Genomic DNA, 16,133 nt, shown 5'->3' with positions numbered 1-16,133 from the left:
GACTAGCCTATGTCTCAAGCTGGGTATGTGCTGTTTTCTGTGTGTGTGGCATGTTGTTGCCATGTCGTAGCTTGTGTCCTATTATCACCCTTCTCCCCCTTCCTCCTCCTTCTTACCTCAACAGACACTCACACACACACACACACACACACACACACATACACACCTCTGCCCTCTCCTGGACTCGGCCAGCAGCCAAGACTGCAGCACAGGGACACTCCATTCACTCAGATTGGTGTGGTGAGAAAAGGGAGGGAGTGAGATGAGATGTTTGTCCTCAGGATGAAACAAGCGCTGTGGGGGTCACATGTTAGATCGAAACAACCAGCAGCTCTGTTGTTGGCATGAACGTGTTCACATAAGAACAGGATGTGATTTATTGAAAAACATTTAAATGTGCGCTGAGAACTCACACAGAGCATCTTAACTTCAAAAATTATGTTTATTCTGAAGGACCAATAAAATTATGGCAAATATTTACAAATAATTACTTCTTAGTTTCACATTACAGGTACATAAATGGAATAATTCACCAACAACAGTCACTCAGGTGGACAGATGGACAGGTACACAGACCAAGTATGAAGAGATGCATCAAGCAAACTGCAATTTAAAATTTCACCATAAACTCAATGGCAGGAAATAAAATAACAATAATATTAACAATAGAAATATAGAAAATAAGCATAATATCAAATTCACCATTTATTTCCAGTTTTCTGAACAAAACCAATCACAGGTCAGGGGGGGAAAAAGAATAAAAGATAAAAGAAGAGAAATCAGGTGATATGATATCTTTGGCAAATTCGCACTGCAGTAAAATACATTCAAATATTAAGACAACACACAACACACAAAGAGAAAAAACACCAACTTTTGTTTGCAACTACTAGAAAATTGAATAAAAAACATACACATTTTCTTAAAGAAGCATTTCTTTATCTTTTTTTGTTTTTTTTAATCGGCCCCTCCAGAATATTAGAAGGCATTACTTATCTTCATTTTCTGTTTGTATCTGTAAGTCTTTTCTGCTATTTTAAACGTTTTTGTACAAGAATCTGTTATTTAAAACAGGCATCCCAGGCTTTGGTGAATGTTACAGATATGTTTTCTTTCTGTCGTGATTGGATTTGGACGAAAAGAACAAGCGGAACTGTTAAAACCGAATTCGTCTATTTTTGCAAAATGTATTTCTTTCTGTCTTTTGTTTGTTCTCTTTTTTTTTGTTTGTTTGTTTTGTTTGAATTTTTTTTACCAAAATGTCACAGATATAAATATCTCTTCAACACCCCAGATAGGAAGCCATGGACACAAACGAACTCCAGATTGTTACACGAAAGGCCACAGTAAGGTGAAAAATCATGTTATCTATATAGCTTTTTTTCTTTTTTTGATTGAAACTTCTGCTTAAAAAAGCACAGTCGATTTTTGTAGGCTGAGTATTGTGTATTACCCCTCTTCCACAGTTGAATAATATTAAGATGTACAGAACACTGTAACACTTCAGCATGAGATCTGTCCAGCCTAGTTATATCGGCAAGCATGAAACAGATTGTGCCACTAATTGCTGTCAAGATGTGATGCTGAATTCCCCTCAGGTTTAGGAAGGCAGTAGCCATCTTCATGGATTCATATTGAGATACAGTCAGGCAGTGCACACTTGGTAGGAAATAATAATAAAGGGGAAAAAAACTGATTTGCATTTATTTCTGTTTCCTATTTGACTTGGAGTTGGGATCGAAATTCATGGAAAGCAACTGTGGAAGTGCTGGGAATGAAATGTTTTTGTTCCATCCTAAACAGGCGTTTCTTGGTCTTTTAAAATGCTCTGTAACTACATGAAAGGAAACTGGTTTATGACATGCAATCTTGTTGACTGTTTTTGCCCCCCCCAAAAAAAACAAAAAAACAAACCCCTCTTCATTCCTATGCATGATTCCTGACAGGGCAGTGAGTATCACGTCTGAATAGTCATAGAGAAAAGTAAGGGAAGGAGAGGATTAACAGGGAGGCTTGAAGAAATGGGGGGGGGTAATTTTTTCGGGAAGGTCACAGGCCTGGAATCAACAGAATAGTTTTAATATTCCTAATCCTGGTGGTGTGGCGGTCCTATAGGGGTGGGAGGGTGTGGGCAAGTGGAGAGAAGGAGGGAAGACGAGTGAGATATGATGAGATTAGGGCTGAGGGAGGGGGAGCGAAAAGATGGGATGAGCTTCTGATGGCACAGCAGGTCTGGTCTCCCCTGGGGACCACAGGGGCATGAGAGGAGGGGCGATCACCACTTTGCAAAGGACAAAAGGAGGGAAGGAATGTGTGTCTGTACTAATATTTATTTTAGCATGTGTGTGTGGCCTCTGCCTGCCATGCCTTCTACAGTACCACCCGCAATGACAAGTCCCCCATCATCCCAGTAGTCAATGTCACAGCAACCAGTCGAAAAAACTGCTCGCCAGTGAGAATCCATTCTCTCCCCATGGTAACCATTTCAGTCAACGTGATGGCAAGGCAAGCTGTGTCGCTATGAGATGATAGCTAACAAATTGTCCTGTTAACTTTCATATTCTTGGCTTTACTGGATAATAAGTACTGAGTTTGGCCTGTTTGATGTTGCTGCTTTGCAAGCAAGTGGATACAGCAAGCCTGACTGGATTTAACCCTTCAACGAGAAAGATTTACAGTCAATACCAGTTGCATTTACAGATGAGTGTGTGTGTGTGTGTGTGTGTGTGAGTACGAATGTGTTTGCTTTGTCGTGGGAATGGGTTGTTTAATTTATAAAATGCCCTGGTTAGGCAGTAGGTCATCACTGTCTTGGCTTTTTTGCTATATTTTGTGCCTCTTTTTAGTGAGATACGTGACCCACATATCGTGGCCCTGCATGGATATCCTCTTGAATTTGAATCTTTCGATCACAGATTCACTTGTCACATGAAGGAAATATACACTCAGTTGATGGGAGGACACCTATCTTCCCATCAACTGATCCTTTTACTTTAAAGATAGAAAATAATGTCAGATAGCTGTTGAAACAAGTTCACATCCTGAGTTCTTGTGTTAATGCATCAATGTACTAATTGCATGAAGATGCTGCCACTCAGAATTACCTATCCCAGCCAATTACCTTTCAATTTCCAGCCACCTTCCATCCACTGGAAGGCCCCCTCTTTCTCCAGGATTTAGCACACAATCAGCTGGGAGGCGAATAGCCCATGCATGGACCAGCAGGCTATTCTAAGTGGATGCATCTGTATTTATATCCTCAACTTCCTCCAGAACATTATATTTTGATAACTTGTCCTGAACATGACCATAAATGTAAGGTTAAAACAGAAGTGATCTGGGATGAACGGTTATAAATCTGTTCATGTGAGTCCAAGTGACCTGAATTTCGTTATTTGCTCAAGTCTGCAAGGATCCACATGATTGATGTGAAGGCGACAAACTCAAGCTGAAGGCTATTACACTGTGCTTGGCATACCTCAGCCCAGCCTATGAACCAGCGCTCACCATATTTGGAACTCTATGAGGTATCCATGTTCAAAGACCTAGCGCATCACATCAAAACATACTTGTCCATGTCCAAGTAACAGATTCTAACAGAGCAATAAGAATGCTTAAGATTGAATTAATAATCTCATTTATACATCTTGTGACTTCCAGGTGAAGTCATGAGCATCTCTAAAGCTGACGAGTGACAAGTAGTTCTGCATATCTGCGACTGAAAAATCCAAATTCATGGACTTCAGGACTGTGATGGCAGTAGATCAGATGTAGGTCCTGTTATCAAAGCTGCAATGCTTCTGTTGATGCATTGTGGAAACTACTGTCTGACCTGGTGCTGAAATTACTGTTTGTGAGAAGCTTTACACAATCTACAACCCTGTGTTTGGCTGGGCAGGCAATCCGAGTTTTGTAAGACTGGCAGGGAGGGATGCTGAATCTTGTTTTAGTGACTCACGGTCAGTGAGGGGGATGTTGACATATAAAACTAAAGGCACTGTCCTTGTTTTCAGCTGGTGTGGTTCAGGTTCAATAATGCCTTTGAAGGATCAAGAGAAAAAGATAGAAGGAAGGAAAGGCTCCCGCTAAGTTGCACACTGGCAGCTCGGCTGGTGGGCCATCATAAGAATCTTCTTTAGAGTTGTGTATGCACAACTTTTAAGGTCTACAAATGTAAAAGGATCAACTCTATTACTATTTGAAAAAAAACAAGATACAACAAAGATTGAGAAACTAACAGCTTTTTTCAGTGTTCATAGTTATGTTTTATATAGCTATATTTTATTTTTCACATTGCAGATTTGGTGCTAATAAAAACTACACAGTAGCAATGATGCGCTACAGTCAGTCACCCAAAACGAAGAAAGAAAACAAAAAATGTGTAAACACTCTCAGACAATGACTAAGAGAACAGCACGCACCTTTAGTCTTTTTATCGTAAAGAAAAGTCCAACACTAAATTCAAATGTGAAAAACTGAATGCGCCATTGACATTGGAACTTCTCATCTCTCTCACTGATTACTGACTGAGTCTTGTGTGTACATAATGAAAACAATAATCTACATATGGGTTAAGGAAGACATTGCCCTCTCACAAGATCAAGATAGTGGGGCCCTCTGACATTTCGGAGGGATAACACACTGAAAGGCAAATCTGTCCTACTCTGAATATGATGGGTAAGGCCTCAACCCTGGTCAAACATTGTCACAGCGCAGAACTGATGTAGGAGACAAGAACACTTTAAAAAAAAAAAAAAACTTACCCATAATTTTTTCACAAAAGCAATGTTTTATAGGAATTATTTCAGGAAGTCAAGTCAAACAGCACAAGGACAAGCACTCAAAAAGGGGAGAAGAGGAACATGGTTCTGAAACAAGTCAAAAATGGCGCCTTTAGAACGATGATTGAGTCTCTTTGTGCTTTTGTCAGCCGATCCACTGGTGGGGGCCTTCTTTGGGGAGTTTCAAGAGAGAAAAAGGAAGAGTAAGAGAAAGAGAGATAGAGCGAGAGGGTGCCACTTGTTCCTGGTTCTTCATCTGATCATTCAGGAGGTGGATAAAAATGGCATCTTATTAAGTGGCACCTGTGTCGACTGATACCAGGCAACAAACTATAAACAGGAAAATCACAATCTGATCACATTTATAAACAAAGATTTCTTCTTATAATGAAAGTTCTTCAGGTTGCGTATTTCACTGCATCGTCATTATCATATCATCACTATTCTAGCACAACAGCATGTCACTATCATAAATCATTACAGGCATTCACCCTCATCACAGACTGCAGTGCAGAAACTTTTCTTAATATATTACTTTGCGTCTCCTCCATTATAAATAGATCTTAATCAGGACTACTAAATCTTGGCTGGGGAGGTAGGATAGCACCTTCCTGCACAGTAACACAACCTGGTAGAATAGCTTTTGGTCTGACATGAATGTATAAACTGTTTATTTTTTTCCTGTAATTTTACAGTGGAGGGCTCAGATTTTAGGCTGTGCTTTACTAAAAGGCCTGTATTTTAGTTTGTGGCATTACAACCACTTTAAATGAAAGTGTGCATGTGAGGCATGGATGTATTAAGAGAGCTGGGAACAGAGCCATCACTCAGGCTTGCTGTTTACTTTTTCCAAGTTATAATCTGCAGTATTGCAACTAAAAATCCCCTGCAGCCCTCCTATAAACCAAAAATAAACATGTTACCTTTCAAAGTGTTGACAAGACCGCTCAAACTCCAAACAAGGTCTGTGGTTTTTATGAATTTATAGATAATAAAGTCTCCCCAGTGCCTTAGGAAATAAGTTTTATTTTGGTTACATCATTAAAAATGTATGGAGGTCCACTGGATGAAAACACTATTGTTTATGGACAGTGGCAAACCCATATATGCAAAAAATATTTTTGGCTCGCTAGTTAAACAATTTCTTGTCAAGTGAGCGGGTGCCATCTTTGGCATCAGTTATCCAGTTCTCATTAATATATCCATGATGTGAGGGTACAGTTTTCCTTATTTGGGAATAACTACAGTGTTTCCCATAACTCTGGTTTCAACCACTAAAACTGTTCGCTAAACCCCACCCCTAAACAGGAATGATTCAATCATATCATTACAGCCATAATTACAGTATTTCCTAAAATTAAAGCCAAGCTTCTTTTATTTGCTGGGAGCAGAGTTGAACAAATCAAGGCCAATCTCCAATACTAGTCTGGCTGCAAGTATTGGAGAAGCATACAATGTGCATATTAGAGATTAAAAATGTCAGTTTATACCACCTTTATCTAATCTATTCAATGAAATAACCATGTTATTTTATTTTTTTTACATAACATATGAAAGTTGCTGCTATGGAGGAACAGGAACTCGGGCCCCAGTTGAAGGCTATTAATAGGAGCACTGGCCATTGGCAAGGAAGGGGAGGATAAGGATCAGCTTTCAAAGTAGGTCCTTAAACCAAACCACTCCTTCCTCACAATTCTGGATGCCTTGTCAGCCATCTTCCCCTTATGGCTGTGGGTTGTGGTGGAGGCCGCCCATGGGTTCTCCTCTGAAGCTAACTGGTATCCCTGGTTGGGTATTGAGGTGTACTCATGGATCCCTTTTACTATTACCTATGGTTATCGCCTACAGTTTTTCAGAGAACACCAGTAACGAGTATGACCACTCCTCTGTAAAGGAGGTGCATGCGCGGATATTGTCCCTATAACTGTCCACATAACTGTCCAAAACTGGGAATTCTCTTTTGGTTCCCAACCGGGATGGTGGACTTTCACCCGTTCTGGACCTCAGGGGTCTCAACAAGTGGTGCAAAATGTCAACAGTTCCCAAAGTGAGACAAAACATCACTGTAGGAGACTGGTTTGCCACAATCATCCTCAAGAACCCATCTGGTAGGGGCACTGCCATTTTCTGACGACCAGTTTTGAAGGCAGAATATCTGAGTTCCTGGTTCCGCCTTTTGGGATATCTCTGGTTCCCTGGACCTGCTGCATGGATGGATTTACTTACACCTATGAGCAATGTGGGCCCTGGATCTTGAATTATCTCGATGACTGCCTGGTCCATATTGTCTTAGAGGAGCAATGCCACCATCATATAGCTTTGTTCTTAGAGCACATTCAAGGCCTGGGTCTCCAAAAGAGCAAGCTCCGGTCCTGCTGTGTGACAATATTTTTGGGTATGGTTCTGGACTCGAGGGCAGTGACTGTCCCTCTGAGCCCAGAAAGGCTGCAGGCTTTCAAACCTGTGTCACACACGCTTTCAGCTGACCTTCTGGGTTGACTGGGGACTCTTCCCCTCATCTCATAGGTTTCATGGCTGCTATGGTGCAGAGCCCCTCTTGCCCCCCAGCACATGCAGCCTGTTTGGAGGCACCTGACCAGTTGACCCTGTCTCCACGTGGATCCCACCAGACCAAAACTTGGTTTCTCTGGCATGTTGGTGGTGGAACAGGGAGCATGCTCTGGGACCAATTGTCTTTTGCCAACTGGTCTTCACAGATGCATCCCCACAAGCGGAGTCACAAAGGCTGTGGCATCAATGGACACTGGACTGTCCACTGGGTGACCAAGCACATAAATGTCCTGGAGTTAAGAGCACTAATCCTTGCACACTGTAATTCAATGCCAAAGGTGAAAGGCTTCTATGTCATTGTCAGGACAGATAGCATAGTGATGGCTCCTGGGCTTAGGTTTGCTACGGTTTGTTGTGGGGAATATGCAGGAAGCTCTTGCACTATCCACTAAGGCTGCCTAATCCTTCTGTTCTTTTTTTTTTGGTGTAGAGCTCACCACACAGATCCTTACTTGGTTTTAGCCCAGCAGATCATGCTCTTCGTGCAATCTCAGTCTCCCAACGAGTCAGGTGTTGTCCTCTGTCCAAACCTGGCATTCTTGCCTAAGGTCCTATCTGAGTTCCATCTGTCCCTGTCACATGAACTGTGTTTGCTGTCCTCCTCCAGTAAGGACCATGATTCTGAGCAAAGTCAGGCTACACTGTCCTGACAGGGCTTTGGCAGAGTATATCTGCCACACGCAGGTTATCCAGAAGACTGATTAGCTCTTTGTCTGCTTCAGCTCCAATACTTTGGTTAGGCCCTTTAAACCTTTCAAACTTTAGCAAGCAACAACTGAAAATTAAAGAAATGATAATACAATAAGTAAACAGTGACCTTTGATTTAACTTGGGACAAAAACCCACGTCCTACCATTCATCCATTAAAATCTGCCATCGACATGGACTTTATCCCTCTTTATACGACATCACCTGATTTCCTAAAGTCTGGATAAATGCAAACAGAGTTTGTAGCTTTATCTTTTTTAGATTTTTGTACATCTTTGTTTCACATGCATTTGCTAAGCTACATTTGTCTTCCTCAGTCTGAAATAAAATATTTGTTTCCTTTAAAAATGATCAGATATTTACTGAATATGTGTTCAGCAAGAATGGAAAATTTAACAGTTACAAAAGTAACAAATGGGGAGGGGCATAGCGAACATTTGTTTATAGACATTGTAATCCCAGATGAAAATGTGTTGAATCTACAGCAAAGAGAATAGAATAAAGAAATGGCTGATTTTGGTCTTTCAAATTTAGAAGGATTGGATTGTCTTTTACTCCACTGTAGAATGGCATAGAAAATTGATTGATGTCAAGTCATAAAAATACTGCCTGAAAAACTGATTTAGTTCTAATCAGCTTGAAAATATGCACACCTTGCTAACACAACATTTTACTTGGACGATCACAATATGGTCTCAATGGTGCACACATAATCCATAAGACCTCTCAGGTTTATGTATGACTAGTTTAAAACAAGATAGGTATTATCATATGTACCTGTTGACAAAATAAGTCCTATATCCTCAGTGTAAGATATACTCTGACAGTACTGAGCTGTAATCAAGGATTGTGTTTGTTGGTTTAAGAGCCAAAGAAAATGCAAACTTCACTGACGTCAAAAAATTGGAATCTTCTCTGCGTCGTAGTCTGCGTGTAGGCAAGTTTTCACTGAGCGGCGCTGGTGCTATCCATCCCTCCCTCCCTTATCTCCTGCTCATCATCCTCTTCCTTTCTCTTCAGAAGGGGTCAATGACGATCATAGGCTGAGGCTGTTGCAGTGGCAGCAGGGCCTGCCCCCCTTGATGTTGCGCTATAATAATATGGTGACCCTGCGAAGACAACACAAACATAAGTTTCAGCAAATGTTTTTTAAAGTGTAATATTATTCTATTTATGTTTAGAGCAATTCATAACATGATAGTTATATGTGTGAAGTGCTTTGGGACCAGCATTTTGGGCTCTCTTGACAGCCATTGGAGATCACCCCAAGTTCTGCATACCTAAAAATGTTTTCTTTTTTAATTTCAATCTTTAAATTGTATTGTATAAACTGTATTTGCATAATCAATTGTTGGTAGTTTACTTAATAACTTTGGGGCAATAATTAATAGTTGTTAACATGGCTGAAATTTGACCAATATTTTAAAATGATAGTTGCTGCTCTATCATTCATGATTTATATAATAAATAGGTAATGAATAAATAGGTAGGTAGGTGCTGAAAAGCTCTTGTTTGAGGGTGGGAGGGAGAGGGAAGGGTTTTCTTCTAACTGTATTCTTTTTCTTAAAAAAAAGTCACACTGATGGGGCCTTGAAGTTTAATGAAATTATCAATCATTGTTATTTTGTTATGTCAGAACCTGCCGTTAGTCACTGTCTGAAGTGAGTAGCAGATGCAAGCATAAAAGTTTGAAAACATATGGTCTGATATCTGTACTACATTATATGAAAGCAAGGAGCACCCTTTAAACGTATGTGGGCTTGCACTGCAAGTGGAGAAAGTCCATTCCTGATCTCAGCATAGTTAGCCAGAAATAATATCCTCTCCATTTATTCATAATGTAATAAAACTGCAGCATATTGGCAGCAATTCACATAAAAAAAAAACACAAAACAGAAGAGCAGAACATTCTAAGTATCACTTCGAATGAGTTGTGAGCTGTATTAATTTACATCTGGTTTTGATGGTTTTCTGCCTTTAGCTGTGCAGTTCTGTTGCAAACTGCTCTTTTGCGCACATGTGACTCACATAAGGTAGAAATAATGGTAAATGTTAATGAAAATTCAGAGCAACATTAGCACTCATGTCAATGCAAATCCCCTCACTTAATCCTAAACTACACTGGCATAAATAGCCATCACTTTGTACTGTCCCCTCTGTGCTACTGCTGCAACATGGCTCTGCATTATGGCTACCTGCTCATTCTACAGTGACAAAAACACAAAGTTCTTTATGCAATTTTATACTGATGAAATTGCAGTTGTTAGTAGATGTATTGCTTTTTTGCCAATAGATCACCCTAAATGTCACACACTGGAACATTAAATACTTCAGTATGTTCACCAGCTACTGTAAATGTGTGTGTTTGCTGCCTTGGGCTAGGCAAAAGGCATACTGTGGATTTATTGGAAACTTTAGCTTTTAACGAAATGGTTCTTATATCCCGTTTTTCTCAAGAAATTTGGGGACATGAAACACAGTCATTTAATCCATATATTTAAATGTTATCAATGAGCACCTTCAGATCACAATTTGGTTCTAAGTACTACTGAAATATGGGAAATAATCCCCCACGGGTCATGAAAAGTACAATGTCCTCTAAGTACGTTCGACTAATCTGGAAATTAGTTTAAAACTTATATGACAGTCTACTTCTCGTTTCTTTTCTCAACCAGCTACAGTTGTAATGTCATCTTGTTCACTGATCTCAGCAATTAACTTTAAGAGTTATTTCTATTACAGATAGGAATGATGGTTAAAATGACAAAAAAAAATGTGTCGCAGGTTGTAAAAAATCTGAATTCTCTGTTAAAATACAGTGTAAATGTGAAATGAGCTGCTTCAATTTCCTGTCAAGATTATATTTTACTGTGAATGTGAGTAGTGAAAGGAAAGGATGAGATGACATGGCCTGATGAAGCTAATGGCAGAAAAAAGTCTCCCTTTCATTTGTAACCAATGGAAAGGGCTCAGTATACTCTCTCTCTCTCTCTCTCTCTCTCTCTCTCATACACACACACACACACACACACACAGACACCATCTAAGTGACTGTCTAAGTTGACACACTCAGTACAGCTCTAGCACCACTGATCCCTTGAGTCTATTCTCTCCCTAGGGAGGAGGTCAATTCAATACCGTAACCCCGAAGACATACAGAAACCCACACTCACACACAGTAGAAAAAAAACACTTACACACACACCTGTCTCTGTCACTTCCATCAATCAGACTAGCTGTGTGCTGACAGGTTATGTCTGTCCACAGTCCAGGTAATCTAAGGAGCCTCTTTGGGGAAGTGAGGCATTAAACCAACCTGACAAACTCTTTAGTCTCACTCAAGACTTCAGATGCCCTCTCTCCCCTTTTGCCTCTTTTTTAAAACTCCCCTTTCTTATTTTCTCTCCTCTTCCTATATCCCTCCCTGCCTTTCTTTTTTCCCCTACCATCAATCTTAAACCTTTCAGTCTCTCCTAATGTGCATCTTGTATCCACATTATGTGTCCATTTATCCGTTATCAAACTAAAGCTCCATGTCCTCTTCATTTCTTCCCCATCCTCTGTCTGCACGTGTACCAGACCCTCACATTTGACTCTCTTCCCTTCTCCACCTACCTTGCATCTGTCCTGCCTGGCTGGTGAAGAGACTGGACGAGCAGCCGATCTCCGTGCCCAGGAGAGACCCATAATCCTGTTGAAACACTGAGGACAGAGGGATGGAGGGAAGGAGGGAAAAGGAGAGGTGAGGAGAAGAATGGGAGGAGGTATACTACAGGTCATCACAACCTGACCTATCTTAACTTTGACCTTTTATGCCATCACCCCCTGACTGTCTCATCTTTAAACGTGACCCTTGAAATGGCTCCCAAGATAATAATTTAGATGCTGAATGTTAATGTCTCCTTTTAAACACTGATGCAGGGATATGAATACTGGCAGTGGTGTCTATGCATGTATAATAACTGGGATGAGGATTGATATAGTAAATGAAATACAAGTATTTTGTAACCATGTACAGTGTTGTTGGTTTACAATATGAGAGTCACTGCATCCAACATAAAACTACATGTGATCAAAGACGGTACCCCCCCCCCCAAGACCTGTACAACAAAATCCCTAAATTATGTCTCCTGATCTGTTCTTTCCTCACTCACTGTAAGTGTGCCTCACCCTTTCTTCAAATGCATTTGCACATTAAATAGCCTGCATTTTAAGGGAAGTCCCTCCACAGAACAGTTAACATGCATGTGATGCACTGTTGTGTGGTACTGCACGGAATGAAAAGTAATGTATGTGGCAAATGAAGCAGAATGAAATGAATTTCACTCATATAGTGATATATTGATCCAACTCTGGTAACCAGAGGTGGCAACAACAATATGGGATGCACCAACCTAATAGGCTTGGGTTTGGAAATCTCCATGACTCATTGTACGTGGAATACTGCGGATGGGAATATGGACTTCCGGAAAAATCTCCACCTGAAAGAAAGCACAGGACAGAGCATGTTTAGGGACAACAGAGTTGATGAACATCAACCGAGATGATGATATGTCCCTTTTCAGTTTGTCAGGATTGGACTTTTTTCAGTTGACCTATCACATCACAGGCCAGCAAAATTGACAAACAATTCAGCTGGTGGCAAATCGGTACCATGGCGAGCAGGAAATTGGACTTTGTTACAGTTCTTACAGACATTGTTACATTCTGCATGCTTCTTCTTCTTCTTCTCCATGCCAACTTTTTGTTACTTCTGGCTCAAACACTGTAACATGAATTGTGAAGACTGTGCAGCAGCACACCTGGGCCAGTTTCAGTACAAATGAAAGCGTACATGCAGGAGAAATTTGACACCATTTCCTTTGCCTTAGACAGGTGCAGCTGATTCAGAGTGCTGCTGCTTAAGTCCTCACAAAGATCAAAAAAGCTTTAAATGGTGCAGGGCCTAAGAACATTTCAAAACTTCTGGTACGTTAGGAACCTTCCTGACATCTTAGATTATTCAGAACAGGTTTGCTTTCTGTCCCCAGAGTTCAAACTAAACATGGAGAAGCTGCTTGCATTATTGCTGAATTGTGCTATATAAATACATTTGCCTTGCCTTGCCTTGTTTTTAACGCAGACTAGTTTATAGTGACTGAACTGCAGAGCTCAGCGAGACTGTACTGCCCTGCCATACAGTGGATGATAGTGTAGCTTTTCTCCCTCATTTACTACCCACTGTCTGGGGTCTACTCTTCCCTCTTGTCTTCTCCTCCGTCTCCTCCCTTCACCCTTTTCTCTTTATTTTTCTCACTTGTCCTCTGGCCAGCCCAACTACAGCCCGCCCATCACCCTTCACATCAAAACAACATTCTTCTCCATATCTTATCTTTTTTTCCCCATTCCTCTGCTGACTTGCTCTCCTTTTTTTACTCTTTTGCTCTTTCTTTTCTCCTGAACCATCCGTCCTCCCAGGGGATCCCTCTCCCATAGCTGACAGTCACAGACCCTGATGCCCCCTCCTTCCAGCCTACCCCCCTCCACCCATTCCTCCTCTCTGCCTCTCGTTCTGTCGGTTCTGCCTCAGTGCTCTCCTACACCCCCTCTGAGTGTCAGCCCCCCTGCTGCACAGCGAAAGACAGAAAGACAGAGAGGAAAGGAGAACAGCAGAAGAGAGTTGCTTGTTTAATGAAGGCATGATATGAGACAGAGCGAACAAAAAGGAGGATAATTTGCCCGAGAGGTGCTGAGATAAAACATGCTGGAGAGGCAAAGTTTGTAGATTATCTCCCTTAATAATTCTAGTCAGCTCATGGATTCAGGCAGCTTTGAAAACTCGCTGAGAGAAATTGAAACATTGACACTGTTTGTGTGTGTTTGTATACAAGTTCTCTTTGTGCAAGTATGCACACTTATGTGGGTGTATGTTTAGCTGCGTCTGTCAGGTGGGGTCGGGATGTGGTCTCCATGGCACCCCTGGGTGCGAACATCTTCTCCCTTGTCATCACCGTAGTGACGGCAACGTGTCAGGTTGTTTAGGAGACGAGAGGCGGAGGGGAGAGAGGAGGAGAAAGAAGGCTCAGAGGTCTCCCTTGTGTAGCTCAGTGTCAAGGTCGCACACACACACTGTCAAAAACAAACACACATGCTCACAAACAATCACATACACCGGCCTAAACACACACTCAAATATACTGTCAAACCTGAGGACAGGACGGGGTGAGCACAGGAGGACGGGGCGACAGGGTTACCCATCTTTAGACGTGTTGTTTCAACATGTCTACGGAGATTTGGAGTGTGTGTGTGTGTCATACACTGAATTATTGGGAATACACAGAGACAGCAACTTGTAAACAACTCTGTTTTTACTTTGTTCCACCGCACCATTTGTGCTTTTTCCTTCATGTCTGAGTAGCATACTTCGCACTGACCATGAGCACTGCTGCTGGTGTGAGCGACAGAGAAGTCAGAACAAGAATAGTGTTCCAGGATTGAAACACAAAAGCGCTGTGGAAGGGAGTGGAAGGGAATGAATGAATTAGTCTTGGGTCACTGGTGATTCTCATTAAAAACAAATTACTAATGTTGAGGAGGGACAGCTGTGCTGCTGTGGCTGGTTTCTAATGATACACAGGGAGACACACACTCACACACAACAATGGCACACAAACACACATGCCGCCCTCAGGGACTACTGTCAGCCACAGTGTAGACAGACAAGACAGAGGAAGTAGCAGCAAAGTACACTCTCTGAGGACCAATGCACCCATATACACACACACACAAAACATACACATCCAGGAAGAACTTAATAGATACATAAGTGCAGATATGTTTGCATGATGGGTTGTTGATAAAGAAGAAAAGCAAAGTAGCATAAAATGGCATTGCTCCTACTGAGTGAGTGAGTTCAAATCATCATAAGTAGACATATTCATGTCATGGTGATGTTGTGGCACCATAAATCTATCTTCTATTTCATTGTAACACTGTCCTGCATTTTTGGCAACAAGAAGCAAGTCTTGAATATGTTAATCAAAAATCTTTCAGGTAAAAAACTTGGCTTAGGGTTGGTTTAAGAAAGTGACGGGCTGGCTCCAGAGTCTGCAGTTCCAAGCCTGACCATCAACAAACCCCGGCCTGTGTTTTTTGATTGTTGTCGTCTCTCTCTTATCTGTCCATTGGTGTATTTATTCTCTTCCTGTACTCTCACCCCTTAACCGCTCGAGGCAGATAGCCGTCCTCCCAAAGCCTGCTTTAGACAATGATGTTTATTCCCGTTAAAAGAAGATCTTTCTTCCCACTGTTGCCAATTACTTGCTTGGAAAGAACTGTTTGATTTTTGTTCTGAGGTGTTCTGAGGCTTTCTTGCTATGAATTGGTGTTTTACAAATAAAACTGAATTGAACTTGACTGAATTTTGTATATATTGTTATGGTTACAATGGGCTATGCTTTTGTATGTGTGTGTGCGGTTGTACTCACCTGGTACCATGCCAGTGAGGGAGGGGGTGGAGTAGCTGCCCTGTCCGGTGGGAGGGACATGAGGAGGGTAGCCTGGCAGAGTTGTGCTAGATAGGTCGCGACCTATAATGACAAATTCGCTTCCTGTCGTCAACATCTTACTTCTATCAGTGTCATCATCAGTATCAACACAATCGCTAACACCAGTGCCATCGAAATGATCAGTTATAGCTCTGGACCATATGGTTTAGGGTGTTTTTAATGAAGTGCTAAGATCTTGTTTTGTCCAACCTGCAGCCGAAAAACTTAAGAAACTTCAATGTTACTTTCACAGAAGAGGAAGAGATTAGAGCTATTAGGCTAAACTTTGAGATAAGGATGCTCAGAAATACCTTCCACAGACTAGGTGCTCTTGTCTCTCCCAAAAATAGCCTCTAAAGGAAACCTATAGGGACAGTATGTGCGGCTGGAACACACAAAAGTATTTCAGTGTTCATAAACAGCATTTACTACTGTTCTCTGCTCAGGGAATATTATCCAAGGGCCTTTCCGTAACTTGCCTTTACGAAATTCCTATTTAAAAAAACCCTATAATGTCACTGAAGCGGACAGCACTCTGACTTTGCAT

General features: G+C 41.3%; 1 protein-coding gene across 2 annotated transcripts in view; it reads right to left on the bottom strand.

Annotated features, from left to right (window-relative positions):
• Window positions 1–423: 423 nt before the first annotated feature.
• pax5 (paired box 5) overlaps window positions 424–16,133 on the bottom strand; it is a 59,681-nt gene continuing 43,971 nt past the window's right edge. For both annotated transcript variants that reach the window (XM_072383282.1, XM_072383283.1), the window contains exons 8-11: window positions 15,527–15,628; window positions 12,455–12,541; window positions 11,676–11,762; window positions 424–9,169 (exon numbers count right to left, since the gene is read on the bottom strand). In XM_072383282.1, the coding sequence (XP_072239383.1) occupies window positions 9,087–9,169; window positions 11,676–11,762; window positions 12,455–12,541; window positions 15,527–15,628 (359 nt within the window). In that variant the 3' untranslated portion in view covers window positions 424–9,086. The remainder of the gene's footprint in view (window positions 9,170–11,675; window positions 11,763–12,454; window positions 12,542–15,526; window positions 15,629–16,133) is intronic.

The sequence above is a fragment of the Leuresthes tenuis genome, unplaced genomic scaffold (genome assembly GCF_036924035.1).
Source record: "Leuresthes tenuis unplaced genomic scaffold, fLeuTen1.0.hap1 SCAF_4, whole genome shotgun sequence".
Classification (NCBI taxonomy): domain Eukaryota; kingdom Metazoa; phylum Chordata; class Actinopteri; order Atheriniformes; family Atherinopsidae; genus Leuresthes; species Leuresthes tenuis.
This window is presented reverse-complemented; position numbering and strand designations above follow the sequence as displayed.